We start from the raw sequence: 20,206 nt of genomic DNA, 5'->3' as shown, positions 1-20,206 counted from the left end.
TTGTACACTAACTTGGGATTATTTTCTATAAAGAAAGAGAAAGGCATTATCTAAAGTAAGGAAACAATAACGGTCACAGAAATAAAATGGTCATTTTTTCGTCACTGGATATGCAAACAAATGACATGTTAACCTTAAAAATTTTACAATACATACAGGCAAGGCTTAATCTATTATACACATATACATCTAGATTATGTAGAAATAGTGCCTATCAACCAAAAACATCAACTTTCAAACACAGTCCTGTAATAAAAATTAGATTAAATCAGTGGCAAGAAAAAAGAAACCTGTACTGCAAACTGCTATATCTTAGGAACACATGATACCTCAATATGTGAGGCAACTCCATGCCTCACATTCCTTATTGAACTGTTTCTTTACAGGGCACTGTATTTTAGGACTTAAATTCATTCTTACTTGCAACTGTCATCCTCTGAATCTGATATTTCACTGTTGTTTTCATCAGCTACTTCAGAGGGGTCTAGTCCCATCAAGATTTTACTAACATCAGTTTTAAATACCTTCTCATACAACAATTCATAAAGGAGAGCTGCAATTAATAAGAGAAATGTTATGCAACATTAATTTTATGTTTTAACACAAAATTGACAATATCTATTGCACAGGTTTCCAAAATCCTAACTAGGGGACCTATAACATTTTATGATCAATAACACAATTTAACCAAAAAGTTACCTAGAGAACAACTAGAATTTCTATCTCTGTAATTAATTTGAAATCATTACATAAAATACTGCCATTTTAAAACACAAAAAGGTATCACAACCGTGAAACAAGTATGACAGTAAAACCTAAACATGCATACTGAGCAATTACTGCATTCCATGCACTGTGCAAAGCCTTTACATATATTCATATTTAATCCGTGGCACAGCAAAATAATATTATTCTAACAGTACAAATTAGGAAACTTGAGAATTAGAGGTCACACAACCTGCTCAACCTTAAGAGACATGGACAGAAACATTAAGATTCCTAGAAGAGGATAACTTTTCATGAGGGACTCAAAAGACAACTATTAAAAAATGTATTCTGAGCAGCCATGAAAGGAAAGAAGCATAATCAACTTTTTTTGCTTTAAATACAAAACAAAACCTCTAGAAAATATAGATTACCAAACAGTCACAAAGACATTACACATGGTATCTGGGATTCTCACTTGATTATACTGCAGTGATCTTTATGAAACTAAAAATTCATCAACTATAGGTGCCCACCCTCTAAATGAGTCCCCAAGGAGACCACCTTCTCACAGATCACCTTTCTTCCATTCCTGGTATCATCCAACCCACAGGCACTGAGAAGTACAGGTAAGGTAGGCTCCATGAGCTAGCCTTTCAAAAGCTGAAATGTCTAGATTTTAACCAGTTGGGAGAGGAGGACATAGTCCAGGATACAGACAGCTAGACTTTCACAACTTAAAACAGAACCATCAATTTCTAAAATTGCATTACACATTACATGTATCTTTACTGATCACCACTAGCTGAACAAGAGAGGAAAAATTTGTTACATTCCTGGCACTGATGCTCTGTATGAGTGATGTGCACTTTGTCAGACAGATGATAAAGGGTAAGAATGTAGAAAGGAACTACTAGAGCAGTAATTCTCAACTTGGGAAGAAGAGGGGATTTTTATCCTTCCAGGAAATTCCTGGCAAAATCTGAAGAGATTTTGTTTTGTTTGTTGCAATGGAAAAGAGAGCTCTCTACATGGTACATGCCAGGGATACTACTAAACATCCCACAATGCACAGAACAGCTCTAAAGAATTATCCGGCCCAAAATGTCAGTAGTGCCAAGATTAAGAAACCTTGTTCTAGAGGCAAAAAAATCAAATAAATGCTTGACTTACTTATTCAGATTTTCAAGCCCTAGACCAACAGCTTTAAAAACACATATGGAGACACCCGGGTGGCTCAGCAGTTGAGCATCTGCCTTTGACTCAGGGCATGATCCCGGAGTCCCAGGATCGAGTCCCCCATCAGGCTTCCTGCATGGAGCATGCTTCTCGCTTCTCCCTCTGCCTATGTCTCTGCTTCTCTCCCTGTGTCTCTATTACTGAAATGAATTACTGCAGGAAAGAACTCTATAATTACAAGTCAAACTCAAGCTACTAGCTCCATTTTTCCCTAGTCAAACATGTTTTTATTACAGTATTAGTACTTTTCCTAACCTAAGATTCTTAGCATACCTTTGTATACAACAAAACAGACTTGTTTGCATTTAAGACTGTATAGCTTAGAAATAGAACTCCCTATACAAACACAAGGGTGATACTCACACTGACACATTGCAGAGTTCTCTTTATACTTTATGGGATAGACAATATCATAATGATTTCCATTTGAAAAACACAGTAATACCTGAAAGGAAAAAAATTAAAGACACCTTTCAGTCCTTCATTTATGAAACTTACATAGAAACTTTTATCTCAAATTTTTCTGAATTGCTAGTAATTTCCAATTAGAAAATGATTATTTTAGGAGGGCCTCGGTGACTCAGTCAGTCAAGCATCTGATTCTTGATTTCAGCCCAGCTCTAGATCGCAGGATCCAGAGTTCAAGCCCCGAGTTGGGCTGCATGCTGGGCATGGAGCTTACTTAAAAGAAAAGATTACTGAGCCACCTGGGTGGCTCAGCAGTTGAGAGCCTCTGCCTGTCGTTTGATCTTAGAATTCTGGGATCAAGTCTCGCATTGGGCTCCCAGCAAGGAGCCTGCTTCTGCTTCTGCCTCTGCCTCTCTCTGTGGCTCTCATGAATGAATAAATAAAATCTTTACAAAAAAAAAAAAAAAAAGAAAGAAAGAAAAGAAAAGAAAAAGATTATTTTAGAAGCAACCTAGGCTTTGATGTGGTCAACTATGGTATATCCAATGCTAAAATGTTACACAGCTATTAAATCAAAAAGTTCTTAATGACCTGGGGAAATGCTTATGGGATCACAAAAAATATACACAACACAATTTCAACTACTTAAAAAACAAGACCGTTAAAAGATGTAAGAAAATACTAAATACTCCAAAACCTTATTAAGATGCTTACCTCTGAGAGGCACAATCAAAAGTAAATTTTTTTCTGCTGCTTTACAGTTTTGTTTTTAAAGATTTTATTTATTCATGAGAGACAGGGGCGGGGGAGAAGCAGGCTCCATGCAGGCCGACAGGGGACTCAATCCCAGGTCTCCAGGATCACGCCCCAGGCTGACCGCGGCGCTAAACCGCTGAGCCACCTGGTGCTGCCCGCTGCTTTATAGTTGTGTTTTTTTTTTTTTTTAATTTTTATTTATTTATGATAGTCACACAGAGAGAGAGAGAGGCAGAGACACAGGCAGAGGGAGAAGCAGGCTCCATGCACCGGGAGCCTGACGTGGGATTCGATCGCGGGTATCCAGGCTCGCGTACTGGGCCAAAGGCAGGCGCTAAGCCGCTGCGCCACCCAGGGATCCCCGCTTTATAGTTTTAAAGTACTTTCTAAATAGTCAATTACTGGAGATCTCTGGGTGGCTCAGTGGTTTGGCGCCTGCCTTCGGCCCAGGGTGTGATCTTGGGGTCCGGGGATCAAGTCCCACATCAGGCTCCCTGCATGGAGCCTGCTTCTGCTCTGTGTCTCTGCCTATGTGTCTCTCATGAATAAATAAAATATTTTTAAAAAATTAAATAAATAGTCAATTATTTATGCAAGGAGAAATACACACTGATTTTGTTTGGATTATGTCATATTCCAAAACCTACATGGGAAAGGCCTAATACAGAGCCAAGCACCTTAGAAACTCTCAAATCCTTTCTATAAAAGGTAGTTACTTCATTCAATTCCCTTCCCCCTTACCATAGCATGATGACAAAACACTTCAACTTGGCCTGGATGATTCTAAAACAGCTAATTAATACAAAGTTCTCTTAACAATGAATCAATTGAGGGTTTTTTTTCCCCCTTTCTAGTCCTCAAATAATTTTTCAGTTGACTGCAGTTTGTGACTAGATAATAACACCTCAGCCAGTAAGTTATCTTTGTAAGGAAAAATATATTACTATTACCCAAGTATTTTTGGAAACAATGGCAGAACTTGCTTTCACAAGTTATTTTACTACTTGACGTTTATAGTGATGCAAAACAGTCTAGTTAATAATCTACACTAGTATCTCAAGATTTTTCCCTCTCATGAAATGTTCTGATAGCATTCAACACAGTGATTTGTGGGGAAAAAAACAAATACAAAATATGACTCAATAATGATTAACAGGAACTTTAAATAAAATTATCATAATGTTCCTACAAAAGTATTTCAAAAGGTCACCTTAAAATTATAGCTTAGAAGGTCAAGGTGGTAAATGTTTCTTTTACTTAAATTCTTTAGAAACACTTAGAAAAATTCTTACCTTCTCAGGAAAATTATTTTCAGTTACTTGTGAAGGAGAAACATTTGGTTCCCGATAAATTATAAAATCTTTCCTGAAAATAAAATTTAGCAATTACTTCTCAGAAAACATATTTCCTGATTTAAACATTTGCTCATTCATTCACGAAGAGCCTAATATGTGCGAAGCCATGTTCCAGGCAGTAGAGATAGAGCAGTCAACAAGATAGTAAATACAGTAAGTTGTAAAACACCAAATATGAAAGTACCTTTTTAAAAAAGTAGAACTTCAAATACATTAACTTCAGATATAATTCTAAAAAGAGACTCTAAAATAACAGAAATTGTGAAGACAAAATTTTATACAGACATTTCAAAAAGAAAAAATAAAGCATTCACCTGCTCTTCTCCCAAACGTAGTTTAATAGTAATATGGTGTTTTTCCTCTGTTTCTAGTGGCTATCTGATGCTACCAGCCCTGACAAAGTAGGAAATCATTCCTCTATCAAGTTAATAAGTGATAATCATATTTATAAGCCTGGAAAAATGTCTGTACTCCTTTCCAAAAATATTTTGAGAATTACAATTTCTAAATGCTGGCATATTTAATGTCAAAATCTAATTGGTGCACTTAACTTTTTTTTTTAATTAGAAAAGATGTTTCACAATCAAGGCATAAAACTGTTTTGCTATTTTAATTTTAATATAATGGAATATGCTAATTTCCCACTCACTCTTTTACATATGTTACTACAGTGCTTACCTGTACATAAGAGAAAGGGCACTTATTTCCACTTGTCCAACCCATTCCTGTAATTGAAGAAAAAAGTTGTCACTTAGGTATCTCATGCTTCTATAATACCTTAATACATACTTTTGTACAATATACCTAATGAGCTAGAAAAAGCCCAATAATATTAGTATATTAGTATTGTGATTATGAAAATACGTATATAAAATGGACCTTATATAACTAAAAAGCTACTTAAAAAAAATAGCCTAAGCCTATGTTATGAAAATACTCAGTAACACAAGGTGACATGATAGTTCCTACTATTGTTGTGTTAAGACCATGGAGTGGCTTCTCCAAGTGGAGAACCTGCTGAAGGCAAGGGCTTTGTCCTCTAACCTCCTAGCACCCAGGACAGAGCTTGGAACATGTTATATGCCCAAAAAATTAGATGTTGAATAGAAGGAGAACTCAGGAATCAGAAGAGATAAAAAAGGAGTAGGTCTGTTATTTTTAGGGTAATTAAAAGTTCTAAGAGAACAGTGTGCTAGCAATTTTTGATATGAGATAGAAATTCTATAGTCACTACAGCCCTAGAGGAGTCACTTTACATCTTTAAGCCTTTTAGAAGGAAACGGCCAGTATATATCAAAATTTTAAGTATCTACATATACCCTTTGACCCAGCAATTCAAATTCTGTGTATCTATCCTAAAGTATTTCATATGTCCACAAAAGCGTACATAAACAAAGATGTTCACTGTAGCTATTTGTAATAGTTTTTTTAAAAAAAAATTTTTTTAAAGAAAGCCTACATATTCTACTAATAGGAAAGGAATAATCAAATAATTTATGGTTCATCCACACCACGTGTGACACACCATGCAATCATTTAAGAATGAGGTATACCTATATAAACTGACTTGGAAAGATCAGTCAGACTATTAAGTATAAGAAGTCAATCATGGGGCACTTGATCGAGCCCCAGTCAGGCTCCATGCTCAGCAAAGTCTGCTTGAGATTCTCTCTCTCCCTCCACTTCTCCCCTTGCTCATTTGTGCACACATTCACTCTCTAAAATGAATTCATTAAATCATTAAAAAAAAAAACCCATTTGGGTAAAAGAAACAAAAAGGTACTTTAATACATGTATGTGCAGGTGTATGAGGACTAGAAGGATACATCCTAATCTGACAGTGGAGACAGGAAATCCAAGATGAGGGAAAACAAAGTATTTTCACTCTTTATTCTGTATTAAATCTTTTACTATGAGAATGCATTCCTATACTACTTGTGAAATTTCTAAAGACTTAATATCAAGACACACTAAAAATAACAAGCTATGGTAAGTGAATGCTGCTACTTTTTCCTTTAAAGAAAAGAAATTTGAGGGATCCCTGGGTGGCGCAGCGGTTTGGCGCCTGCCTTTGGCCCAGGGCGCGATCCTAGAGACCTGGGATCGAATCCCACATCGGGCTCCCGGTGCATGGAGCCTACTTCTCCCTCTGCCTGTGTCTCTGCCTCTCTCTCTCTCTGTGACTATCATAAATAAATAAAAATTAAAAAAAAATTAAAAAAAAAAAAGAAATTTGAGGTAAGGAAAAGATATTTTTATCTCAGGCAAGGATAATCTTTCCCCTAGAGATTTTTCATTCCAATAGTTCTTAAAAGTTGACTCTGATTTTCAAAATGAAATGGGTACCATATATTAAAATAGATTTTTTTAAATAGGTCTCTGCCAAACAATCATGGCTTCTCATAAACTGCTACAAGTGACATTGTGGTGTAGAGAAAATCTTCACTCAAACCAGTTTGCTTATATCACAAACATAAGCTACATCTACTCAATACAAAAGGTGTTAAATAACTTTTAAAAAAGGAAAATTATTCTATTACTGTCAACATATCATCTCTCAAATAATGAACTATTTTATAAGTGCTTATTAATCTTCAGAATAAATTTGTTGTAGTCTAGTTAAATAAACAATGGCTATCATAGTATCCTCTCTAACCACGGTCAATTTTAAATTACAAAGAGTACCTATGTTCTACCATTGTCTTCCACCTTAAAGCTATAATTTTATTTACTCATCACTTCTTACAATGTTTAACATACTTCCTTATCGTAGGTGACAATGAGCATTTCTATAAAATCTGTTTTAACCTAGACACCTGGGTGGCTCAGCAGTTGAGCATCTGCCTTCGGTTCTGGGGGTGATCCCGGGATCATGTCCCACATCAGGCTTCCTGCATGGAGCCTGCTTCTCCCCCTGCCTGTGTTTCTGCCTCTCTCTGTCTCTCATGAATAAATAAATAAATAAAATCTATAAATAAGTAAATAAAAATCTGTTTTAACTAATGAACTATACCAAAAACATCAAATTTAAATGTTCAATAGTTACTAAAAACAAACCTTTCTAAGGATGCCATTAAGAAAATGAAAAGATAAAGTTAGAAGAAAATATTTGAAAACCACATATCCAATACAGAATTTATACCCAGTAAAAAGAATTCTTACAAATTCTTACAATAAAACCAGCATAACAAAAGATGGGCAAAATCTTTGAACAGACATTTCACCAACAAAGATACATGGATGGCAAATGAGCACATGAAAAAATGTTCAACATTAGAGAAATAAATATAAGTTAAAACCATCATGACATACCACTACACAACCACCAGAACAGCTACAATTTCATAGGCTGACAAGACTGAATGTTAACAAAGACATAGAACAGTTGAAATTTTTGTACATTGCCAATGAGAAAGTAAAATGGCAGGGCCACTTGGAAAGAGTTTGGCAGTTTCTCATGAAGTTAAGCATAAATTCACCATATGACAGACCAATTCCACTCCTAAGTGTTAATCCGAGAGAAAAGAAAACATATGTCCACATGAACACTTATAGGCAAATATTCTTGGCAGTTTTAATCATGAAACAGTCTAAAACTGGAAAGAACTCAAATATTCATAAAATGATAAATGGACGAGCAAATTCTGGTACATCCATATAATGAACAACCATTCATCAATAAAAAGGAGCCAAACTACTGATACACCCCAACAATAACATGGATGAATCTCCATGTGTTTTCATTATGCTAACTGAAAGAAGCGAGATACCTAAGACTATAAACTATATCATTCCATTTATATATAGTCTAGAAAAGGCAAAACCTAACAAAGCATATCAATGATTGCCAACAACCAGAAGGTGGGGAAAAAGGGATTAAGTGCAAAAGGGCACAGGGAACTTTGTGAAGTGATGGAAATGTCCCATTGTGTTTGTAGTGGTAGTTAATCAACTGTATACCCTTGTCAAATCTCATCAAATTATACACTTAAAATTGGTAAATTTCACTATGTCATTTTTACCTCCATAAAGTGACAAAAATATATTCTTACAAAAAGTTTGAGGCATTTTTCAAAATGTTCCACTGGCATTTTAAGTAAAGAATAAAGATGTTTTCTCTGCAAACTGAGCAAAACATAAGAATTTATCAACTATATTTCTCTTTCATTTCATACATCCCATATATCAGGAAAAAAGAAAAATAAAGACATAAATATATGCGGCTAATAAAGAAGCACAGGGAGCTCCTGGGTGGCTCAGTCAGTTAAACGTCGGACCTTGGCTCAGGTCACGATCCCAGGGTCTTGTAATGGAGTCCGTCACTGGGCTCACACTCAGCAGGAAATCTGTTTCTCCCCCTCCCTCTGCCCCCATCCATGTGGCATGTGTACATACATACGTATAAACAAAATCTTTAAAAAGCACAAACACAACTGTTCAGAAGGTCCTAAAACATCTGGAGGAGAAATCTGATCAGACTGGGAAGGGGGAGGTCGTGAAAATAAAAAAGCTGGTCAGCCAGCATCCTGGGAAGGAGACCTGTCCCAGGTGCTCAAAACCATAGCAACTTCCCTCCTCCTCCTCCTCCGGACTCCCAAATCAGTCTCAGTTCACACTACCTCATTTCCTCCCCTCTATCCCCTTTCTCTCCATTCTCATCATGTCCACCCTTTCTCAGAACTTCACAGCTTGACAGTCTGAACTGCTTACACAAAGATTACTATAAAAAACATGGGGGGGGGCGGGTGGCTAAGTGGCTGAGTGTCTGCCTTTGGCTCGGGTTGTGATCCCAGATCCCAGGATCAAGTCCTGTACCAGGCTCCCCACAGAGAGCCTGCTTTCTCCCTCTGTGTGTCTCTCATGAATAAATAAAATCTTAAAAAAAAATTGTGAGATTTTTCTTGATTAAAAAGTTAATGCACAGGGGGCAGCTGAGTGGCTCAGTCAGTAGGGCTTATGACTCTTGATCTCGGAGTCATGAGTCCAAGCCCCACACTGGGGATGGAGCTTACTTAAAAAAAAAAAAAAAAGGGTGGAGGGGCAGTTAATAAACAGACTTTGTCATTTCCTTTAGAGTAAAAATCACCAAGAACATTACTACATAGAGATAACACTCTAGTGTTGCTCTTCCTGTATGTTCCATAAAATGCATGTGGATTTAACAGTCAAACCATACACACAAATCAATCAGTTCAGCACTCCAAATTAAAAGGGAACTATGAAAATCTCAAAAGCAATAAAATATCCAATCCTTGTCTTCAAAGAGGCTTTAAGGTAAGAGAAAAAAAATTAAAACCTCAGGAAAATGGTATTTGTGACCATAATATGTGGGCAAAACTTATTACTGAAATGACAGAAATAAAAATGGAATAAGGTATGGATTTAGTGAAAAAGCCTTTAGAGTGTATGTCTCCAAAACTGGAGTAAAATAATACTTCCTTTTTTACACTGCATGTACTGTGCACATTTTTCCATGTATTAAATTTTTTTTTTTTTTAAACCATGCAATTGGTCTTCCCACCTCTGGTCTCATCCACTTCCAAACCACCTCTGCACAATATTCTTCTATTCAACCAGAGAGCCAACAAGGATGCCAGGCACTATTCTTGGTTCTCAGCAGTGACATACTCACTTCCTGCATCAAAAAATTTGAAAGATTTCTCCATACCAGATACTCAGTCCCCAGACATAGACTTTGGTTCAGGTCTGAAATAGACCTGTTTAGGGAATCTGCATTTTTACAACCACCTCGGGAAATTCTGATGCAGACAGTTTATAGCTGACACTTGTGAGAAATGCTAGCCTAAAGCATAAGCTCCAAACTAGCAGTGAAGGCTCTTCCATGATCCATCCCACAGCCTGCCCTCTGATTTCTTACTCTTACCTTCGCATACTCCATGCAAATTGAACTGCTTTCTGAATCTGCCTTGCTCACAATTTTCCCTTCCTAGAAGATAGATTCTCATTCAGAATCTAGTCAGACTTCAAATGCCAACCCACTACCTCTTGCTTTGCCTACCTAGGTAAAAATAAAACTATGAATGCCTATAAAACCTATTTAGACTTCTTATGACCACGCTTTTCACTTCTATTAGATATTTTTCCCTACCACAGGGAAAAGTCCTGAAAACAGCACCCAAAACACCCAGTTACCTCTGCATCCCCAGAGTGTCTGTCAATTCTTGGCACTCAACAAGGACTCACATTAGTTTCAGAGAATCAAATGGAGACACCAGTTGTTAATCAAACACCCGGTTCCTATGTTATTATTCCTTTCCCTCCCTCCCTGACTCCTCTTCTTAGTTTCTTCCTGCATTCCATGTGGCATTTCATGATATTTGGATCTTTATAGGGAGAATATTAGTTTTGTAAGCAGAAAAAAAATAGATAAATTATTTTAATTTCAACATGACTGAGAAAAGTATGGCACAGCAGGACTGGTGGAAGTGCCATCTTTTTCCTCTCATTGTTTTCTTCCCCCTTCTCAAGCTGCTGATGGGAAATGGAACCTCCATAAAAGAACCTGTCTTCTCAGTGGCCTAAAGAAGCAAGCAAATCCTATACCCTGTCCATCAAGCCCAATACCCATACCAATACAGTATCCTAAATATTATCACCACTGTTATTGTAGGTTTTTAATGCTACATTCAGATAACATTACGATAAAGATAAAGATAGCACGACTCTGTCCTTACTGAGGCGACATCCAGTACACAGCTCCAACCATTTTCCAGTTAAATGCTACCCAAAATATGCGACTAAGAAATATTTATGAAAAACAGTACTTGCTGTAACCCCTCCATACACTGTATTACATTCTAATGAACTTTAAATACATACTTCAAAATATAAAAAATAGAAATTTATTACAGAACCACTGCATACCTGTGGATTTTCCAAACGTTTTAAATACTCTTCAAATGACCCTTCTATAAACTGTAAAAAAAAAAAAAAGCTATCAGAAATACATCAAAACAAAAAACCTTTCCATTGTGAATTACTGAGTTCTCATGTGAACATTGGATACAACAGTAATAATAATGTATATATTTATGTGTATACAATCTAATTATTAAAATATATAAAAATCACTAAGTAAAGATTATAAACATAGAAAAGAATTTTAAAAAGGGAACATTATCAGAAAAGATTTCCTGGACAGGACATGGAGGTACGCAGGTACAATGTAGAGTGAAGAGGCAGTGAGCACTGTATTGAGAAGACAGAAACCAACCAGCCAGCAAGAACTGGACAACTTGGTGGGGAGAACAGAGTGAGAGAAGAACTCAAGTAGACACCTGTTTATAGAGGGCCCTGAGTCCAGGAAGGAATTGCAGACTGAGGGAGAAGGCAATTCAAGGTTACTGTCGGTCACATTATGAACAGAGAAATATACAAATTGCTTTAGTAATGGCCAACATGGAGAACAGAATTAAAGACAATATACTAGCTAAGGAATATTACTTTACTAATACAGATATGAATATTGTCTCATAATTCAGTCACACTAAAAACACAGATGAGAATAATGCAAGATATTTTGAAGAACCAAAAGATTTTTCTAACACAGCCTGCTTCATTGTTTAACATAAAAAGTTTACTCAAGCTTTTGTTAGCCATCACACTAATTTAACTGTGAAATCTCTAAAAGACATTCTTCTATAATACCAAATTCAATTATATTTACAGTCCCAGTTAATTCAGCAAAGTGATACACTTAAAGACATGAAAGTACTCCCTCCAGTCTATAAAAATCTTTTTAACATCCAAGGATTTCTTTTGAGATTGAGATTAATTCTTTTATAGATTGTGCGCTGTCAAATTCCCAGAAAGTATCCTAAGTTTCAACACATGTTTATAATAAAACAGCCATATATTTTAAATATCCTGTCAATCAGTATTTTATAGCCATATATTTTACATATCCCACCAATCACAATTCTGTATTAGGTGATTATTTATACTTTCGGGGAAAAAAATAAACCCACGGAACCACTTAAAGTTGGAAGAGATCTAACCAGCGCTCTGACACATGCCTGCAACCAATCTAAGATTCTCCTTTCTAATCAGAAAGTATCCATCTAGACTCTGACTAAACACTGTCAGCAAACAAACCACACACCCCACCCTCCTTCCCATGACAGCGTTTTCCAATTTTGGCCAATAAGAATTGTTTGAGGGTACTTATTATAAATTACAAAAGGAAAGTGAAACTACTTCCCTTGGAACTTTCAACCTCTGATCAAAGACTGTTGAGGACTAAATAAATATATGCAAAGAACTTAAATAATGCCTGGCACATAGGAAGTGCTCAACCAATGAGAGCAATTTCCATTACTGTCAACAGTGTTCTACTCTCTGGGGCCAATAATAATGATTAATTCACTTGTAATTTCTCTAAAATACTTAAAGAGCACTTCACCTCTCTCTATCCTTCCCCCTTTATTACACCCCAATATTCTTATCTATCCTCCAGATAAGACATTACCAGGTTCCGTTTTGTAGAACAAGTTCTCAAATCTCCTGATTTGTGGGCAACCCTCCTTCCTAGAATATTTATTACTATCTTTCTTATAACATGGTACCCAAATACACCCAGAATGTCACCAGTAGTAACATCTAGTTTGAATATAGGAACACCAACCCAAAATCCAAGTTAAGAACTATTTACCTGTTAAGTTTTAGAATTGAGTTATTTGCAAGGTGTCACTGTTTTTTTGGCAGTCAAAGGGGAAAAATATCCCTGAAAGTCAGATGATGTAATTGTAGGTCATAAAACCAGTAACTGGTAAATCCTATTAAGGTTTTCAATGTAAAACAAAAACAGGCCACTGTGGCATATTATTTCACAGCCTACTACATACTACTAAGAAATTACAATAAGTTGTTATACAACATTCTAGTAACTATCAATCATTATTTACATAATTAGTGTTCTGATGTGATTCACATTGACGAACCCTGAAAATTAAAAACCTATAAATGCCTTCTGATAAAGGCTCAGTATTAACTATGCTCAGTATATTTCTTATACTCCAAGTCTGAATTTTTTTTAAATCCATAGGGGGTTATCTACCACTCACAGAAAACTATTAACCATGACCCCCTCAATCCCCTGACCATGACAAAGCTCACTCTTAATATGCAAGATTCTCTCCAAGTCATCCTTCCATCTTCCACAGCTCAGTCTCTTAACTATCAGAGAAGCTTTCTCAATGTCTAAAGAAATGAAAATCACAATATAGCCTAAAAATATCACAATTGAATATAACTGGATTTAAATTCAATAAGGCAGTTATTTTTGAGTTCTTTTTTTCATAACCTGCATTAAGATCTAGCCTGTGAAAGTCCTACTAGACCACTTCCAAAGGTTGAAATGTAAATTCAAGACACCATTCCATGTTTAAAATTATAAGTTACCGCTTCAAATTTCTCTCTGTTCTCTCGAAGATAGTGAATACAAGCCATTCTGACTTCCACATGGCGAGACTGAGAGTGCAACACCTGAAAAGGAAGAGCAACACAGCTATTACACATTTTGTTAAAAGAGGATTTAAGTTACAAGCTAGCACTTTCACACCACACCCTACATAACCTCATAACAGACGTGAATCTCCCCATTTGCTGTTCAGTAATTTCTTTTTTTTTTTAAAGATTTTATTTATTTATTCATGAGAGATACGGGGGGGGGGGGGGGGGCAAATGAAGAAGCAGGCTCCATGCAGGGAGCCTGATATGGGCCTCCATCCCGGGACTCCAGATCACACCCTGGGCCGCAGGCAGGTGCTAATCCGCTGAGCCACCCAGGGATCCCCCACTGTTCAGTAATTTCTAAATCTTCATTCATTCTCACCTCTTCCTCTACTCAGAGGACATAACACACAATCAGGGTTACTCCTTAAGTCATTTTATGAAAAGCTTATTACCATTTCTCCTTTAGGTCACTCTGTGAGGAAATCTTTGTAAACTTAATGTGCTTTTTCCTCTCCTGACCAGCCCTCTTATAGCTTTCCTCTTCACAAAGCAGACTAACAGAATCCCTGCTACATAGTGCTTAGCTTCATCCTATGCTTGTTGGAAAAGACAGTAGGCAACTTCAACAGGAATCCTCTTTAGGACATTAAGCCTGTAAGAATAATCATCTGGCTCCCTGCATGGGGCCTGCTTCTCCCTTTGCCTATGTCGCTGCATCTCTCTGTGTCTCTCATGAATAAATAAAATATTAAAAAAAAAAAAAAAAGCAAGCCTGGAAGAATTAGATTTTTTTCCCAATAATTTGGAATTATTTGCCTATTGTAGAAATTTAAGTCCACTGGGGGTTTCAGAAAAATTAAAGTACTCATTCTCAAATCCTTAGGTGTCAGGCTTACACAACTCAAAATAGCCAAGTGAGCAGCACATACGATGCAAACATGCTGCTATGTGCTGTCATCCCAATAGCCTTGAAATTTGCTCTTAGGCCCAAAAATCTTTTATTTTTAAGTAGGCTCCATGCCCAAGAGGGGGCTCAAACTCACAACCCTGAGACCAACAGCCATGTACTCTACCAACAGCCAGCCAAGAGCCCTGGCCTAAAATCTTAAAGCACCAACTGAAATAAGCCACACTACAAAGATGATCCAATTCTCTCCTTTTGTAGCCTCTGTATTCTTGTTAAACTACTTCAACATAAGGATAACTTCTTAGCATTTTGTCTCTTAATAAAATGCTGAAGCTTTGGTTTGAAACAACCTAGTATTATCAAATGCTTGAGAACCCTTTTTGGCTAGCCTCCAACATTTTATCATGCTCACTAATAGATTGAAATTATTTTCTATTAGTGAGTATCTCAAATGAAGGTGCTCTTGGTATCCCTAAAGGATCGGGGTGGGGGGAACAAACCCTGAAACATTTAAAATAACCACGTCAAACTCCTAATAAGGCTCTTGAGAAATTATATCAATATAAAGAGCTACAAGTCTGGGCAGCCCAGGTGGTTCAACAGTTTAGCACCACCTTCAGCCCAGGGTGTGATCCTGGAGACCCAGGATCGAGTCCCATGTCAGACTCCTTGCATGGAGTCAGCTTCTCTTTCTGCCTGTGTCTCTGCCTCTGTGTGTGTGTGTGTGTGTGTGTGTGTCATGAATAAATAAAATTTAAAAAAATAAAAATAAAATAAAGGGATCCCTGGGTGGCGCAGCGGTTTAGTGCCTGCCTTTGGCCCGGGGCACGATCCTGGAGACCCAGGATCGAATCCCACGTCGGGTTCCCTGCATGGAGCCTGCTTCTCCCTCTGCCTGTGTCTCTGCCTCTCTCTCTCTCTCTCTCTCTCTCTGTGACTATCATGAAAAAATAAATAAAATCTTTTAAAAAAAATAAATAAAAATAAATAAAAATTAAAAAAAATAAATTAAATTAAAAAAAAAAAAAGAATTACGGGTCCTGGGACGCCTGAGTGGCTCAGGAGTTGAGCATCTGCCTTTGGCTCAGGGCATGATCCCAGGGTCCTGGGATCTAGTCCCATATTGGGCTCTTCACAGGGAGCCTGCTTCTCCCTCTGCTAAGTCTCTACCTGTCTCTGATGAATAAATAAAATCTTAAAAAAAAAAAAAAAAAGAGTTACAGGTCCAAATAAGTGATTCTTCCTCATGTGGAAGGTGAGCAGAGATTTCAGGAAAAGGAAGGCTCCTCTTGCACATTTTACAGGTCTCTATGGATAACAGCCAAGGTTCATTTATACTTAAGAGTACCAGAGAGGTGCCTGGGTGGCTCACTCAGTTAAGCATCCAACTCTTAGTTTCAGCACAGGTCATGATCTTTGATCTCAGGGTCATAAAACAGAGGCCCACACTGGAGCCTGCTTGAGATTTTCCACCCTTTCCCTCCGCTCTGCCCCTTCCCAGGCTTGTGCTCTCCCCTCCCTTCCCCCTCCCTCCCCAACTTTCTCTAACATAAATAAAATCTTTATACACACAGAACCAGAGGCACAACTGTCTGGTCAGCTAATTATGTCATTACATTAAGATACCCTAAAGATGTACTAACTAAGGGTAGCAATGAGTTTGTTTTCAGTGTTCTGGTTTACAGCTTAATGGAGTATGCACCTACATTGCTATCTTGGAAAATATTAAAAAGCGTACTTATATATCCTAAGCTTTCAGCCCTGGAAGAAATGTCCATATATAAAAATAACCACCACAGTATTTTTGCCAAATGACATTTAGCAACATTTCTTCCACAGGAGCGATTTTAGACACTACTATGAATCAAGGTATTATTACTTTGAGTAAATCAGTATCGTCTGATAGGTCTTTCCTGCCATTGGCAGACAAACTGAAGATAGTCTTTAAGCCATTTACCTAGCAACAGGTGGCAACCATAACTGAATAAAGCTTATTTTCCATCAAAAACAATGACAATTCTATCTTTTTTTTCCCTCCTCTTTTAAAAGATCTTATTAGCAAACAAAATCTGAGCCTGTCTCTCAGAAGCAAAATTCTCAGCAACTTCCATAAATTGTAGGGTGCTGAAGCTTTACAAAGCCAAGCACTGCAAGGGAAAGTTAAATGACAACTGTTAAAAAGTGTAACTTTGTGCAAGTTCAAGGACACTAAGAAGGCAAACGGTAAGACAAATATCTCTGCAAATTATTATATATGTGAAAATAACCTAGAAAATGGGAGACTTTCAGATCTTAACTTGGGACAAGACAGTGATAAACACCGGGAAAGACCAAGTGACACACTGCTTTAGCAAATCCTCTAAAAGCGTCCTATTTTTAGCTCCATGGTCACAGAGCTGATTCAGGTCAGGCCTTCTGCAGGCCCAAGTCCAGAAGTGTAAAAAGGGAAGGGCCTATTTAATCAGGTAAGTTGGAGGAAAAGACTACCCCTAATTTAAGTCTCTACCCCACCTTATCTCCCAAAGACTGCCATTTAGATTCTGGCTCCTTCTTAAAAACAAAAAATTACTTAGGTATTACTGGAAAAGCTGTCGCCAAAAAAGTAAATCCTCTGTACATATTTTTACAGAGCACACCCTTTAAGCCTGAGGTTGGTGTTACTTCCCTCCCCACCCCATGAAGGCTACACCCTTAGTCCACGTCTACTGAAGAAACAAGTTTCCCTCAAAACTCATGGTATTAAGCTTTCTAAGCTTAATATACTAAAAATCATAGTCACATAATTAGAAGGGGATATTTTCTTATGCCTGATTTAAATCCTAGAGACAATAAAATGTGTTATATGATGTGAGCAAAGAGTTCTTAATGATACTAGTTTTCGCCCCTTTCTACTTAAAAACAGAAATCCTCCTTCAATAAGAGGTTTCTGTATAATCCAGTTTGCCAATTATGGCACAGGATACTGAAATCAGACACACTTTTCTACTTCAGTAGGAATCAGGATCTGGATAATCCAATACCAAATAAGCACCATACTTCCCTTATTTCCATTCGTTTCCACCTCCTTCCTTACCAAATTCTTGCTAGAGCTAACACTGTGTGTAAAATAAGGCCTGAATTCACTTCCACTCCTTCCTTCTGCTTCCGGAGGTGAAGAGTCCAGGGAGGCTGAGGCAGAAGCAGCAGGACAGATGGAGATCCGAAAAATTCACAAACGGACAGACTGTTTATCCACTAATAGTAAAGGGTGGGGTGGGAGTGTGTGAACATACCCCACAGCACTGGAGCATCCTAAATTTCTAAAAATGAGGGAAATCTAATGAACTGAAAAACAGCTGGATTTGAGGAGTTTGACAAAGAACTGTATGACAATGCCCGCAACATAATGCAAAGCTTAAGTAGTTAAGTCAATTTTATTTGAAAAAAAAGATTTTATGATACCGACGTGAAAACAAGGGCCTCTGGAAAATAAATGGCTGCTCTTCAGAAAAAAAAAAAAAAAAAAAAAAACAGAGGAGTCTGAAGATGTTAAGTAAAACATTTACTCACAAACAAATTTGAAAAACTAGTTAGCATTCAAAGTAGGAGAGAAAAACAGAATCATAACAACTCCACGGGAGGGGAAGAGAAGGGAGGAACAGATCTTAAGCTGAAGGAAAGCAAACTGTGAAAGGTATGAAATATACACCAGGGCAGTAATGTGAAACTTCTATCCAACTATTTCAGCAGCTATTTTTCGATATAGGATGGGTTTTGGTATTGCATACCAACTACAGTGTTATATAACACGGAAAAAAATAAATCTCTAATGAAAGAAAAAAAAAAAAAAAAACCTTCCTGTTAGAAAGTCGTGTTGACCATTAGCAAGTAAAAATTCGGTCAAAAGCCTAGAGAATCCCCAACACCAAAACAGACTTCTAAGAAGTAAAGTACTTTCAGTGAACCTTGCAGAGCGTAACAAAGAGTAGCATCTACTCAAAGACGATCCTTCCAAAATATTCTATATTTTTTAAGAAACTGCCTTTCCCAAACTGCATATTTTTCCGCTCGATTCAAGTGGACAAGGACAGGCTAGCCTCCCCCACATTCCAAAGTCCAGTAGCTGAAAAAAACAAGGCTCTGCGAGTAATGCCTGGCGCACCACCTCCTCTAGTAAACATCTGGTTTACTGGCGTGAACGCTGCGCTTATAAACCCGAGAGAAGGTGAATGCGGAACGGAGTGGAAGAGTATTTCGCCAAGTGCCCGGCAATCGTCAACCGTACGCGCGCTCCACAGGCCTCACAGGCTGCCCTCATTACCTCTTCACCCGGAGGGGACGACACCCAGTTAATTTACGGGTTTTTAAGTTTCGATTTGCAGCTCCCAGACCCAGGGCAGCGTCCCGCTCCTGCGCTACGATGGGCCGCGGGGACGACAGCCGGGCCACGCGCTGCCCCAGACGTGGGCGGCCCGCACCGCAGCCCGCCGCCGCCCGCCCAGCCAGCCTCCCCGCCGCCCCTTACCTGCTCCGCCACGGCCCGGAACAGGCACGACCCGTCCTTGGCGACCAGCTTCCGATACAAGCCCAGTTTCCGCAGATAGGCGTCCATGGGCGTCGCGTCCTCGCGGGGCCCCGCGCCGCCCTGGTCCACGCCGTCGGGAGTGCCGACGGCCGCCTCCATGTTGCGGGTCCTACCGCAGGCCCGGCGCGGCGCGGGCTAGCCCCACATGGCCGCGCCGCCGGCTCCTCGACGCCCCGGCCTACGACGGGCGGCGGCTCGGGCTCGGGCTCGGGCTCGGGCTCGGCGGGCGGCGGCAGGCGGCGGCGGCCCGAGGCGGCGGGCGGCGCTCCCCGCGCGCATAGGGGAGCCCTGCCTAATGCATGGCTGTGCGCACGCGGCCGCCTCCCGGGAGACCACGCGCCCGGCGGCAACGGGAGGCAAACTGGAGGACCCCGAGCGTGAGGAGCCGCTGCCGGCGGCCTCGCTGCCCCGCGCAGGAACACGGCCGGGGGGCGCCGCGCCCACAAGTTTCCTCGTCCCGGCCGGGGTGAGGCGAGGAAACCCCCGCCTCCCGCGTGCGCGGGGCCGGCTCAGGGGAAGCGGGGCCTGCGTCCTTCGCGCGCTCCCCGCCCTGGGAGCCGGAGAAGCCGAAAGAGAAAAGACGCGGCCTCTCGTTTCCCCACCTCGCGGGAGGGCGCCCGGCGGAGGGCAGCACCCTCGCAGCCCAGAATTTGTTTTCACTTTCGGCCGCACAACGGAGAGGACGCCGGGAGGTGTAGTTTTGCCAGCGGCAGGAAGTCGGCTTGCGGCGGGCGGGGCCGCGCGGAGCGGCCTACTCGGAGGAGGTGCCGGGAGGCGCGCGGACTACAAGTCCCGACA

At 39.3% G+C, this 20,206-nt stretch overlaps 1 protein-coding gene across 1 annotated transcript in view; it reads right to left on the bottom strand.

The window, feature by feature from the left end:
• OTUD4 (OTU deubiquitinase 4) overlaps positions 1-19,600 on the bottom strand; it is a 45,883-nt gene extending 26,283 nt beyond the window's left edge. The window contains exons 1-7 of the mRNA XM_055336526.1: positions 19,349-19,600; positions 13,884-13,967; positions 11,349-11,399; positions 5,142-5,188; positions 4,401-4,473; positions 2,308-2,389; positions 421-553 (exon numbers count right to left, since the gene is read on the bottom strand). Of these exons, the coding sequence (XP_055192501.1) occupies positions 421-553; positions 2,308-2,389; positions 4,401-4,473; positions 5,142-5,188; positions 11,349-11,399; positions 13,884-13,967; positions 19,349-19,507 (629 nt within the window). The 5' untranslated portion in view covers positions 19,508-19,600. The remainder of the gene's footprint in view (positions 1-420; positions 554-2,307; positions 2,390-4,400; positions 4,474-5,141; positions 5,189-11,348; positions 11,400-13,883; positions 13,968-19,348) is intronic.
• Between the last annotated feature and the right edge of the window lie 606 nt (positions 19,601-20,206).

The sequence above is a fragment of the Nyctereutes procyonoides genome, unplaced genomic scaffold (assembly GCF_905146905.1).
Source record: "Nyctereutes procyonoides isolate TBG_1078 unplaced genomic scaffold, NYPRO_anot_genome, whole genome shotgun sequence".
Lineage (NCBI taxonomy): Eukaryota > Metazoa > Chordata > Mammalia > Carnivora > Canidae > Nyctereutes > Nyctereutes procyonoides.
The sequence above is the reverse complement of the archived record's forward strand: the minus strand, read 5'-3'. Positions and strand labels throughout refer to the sequence as shown.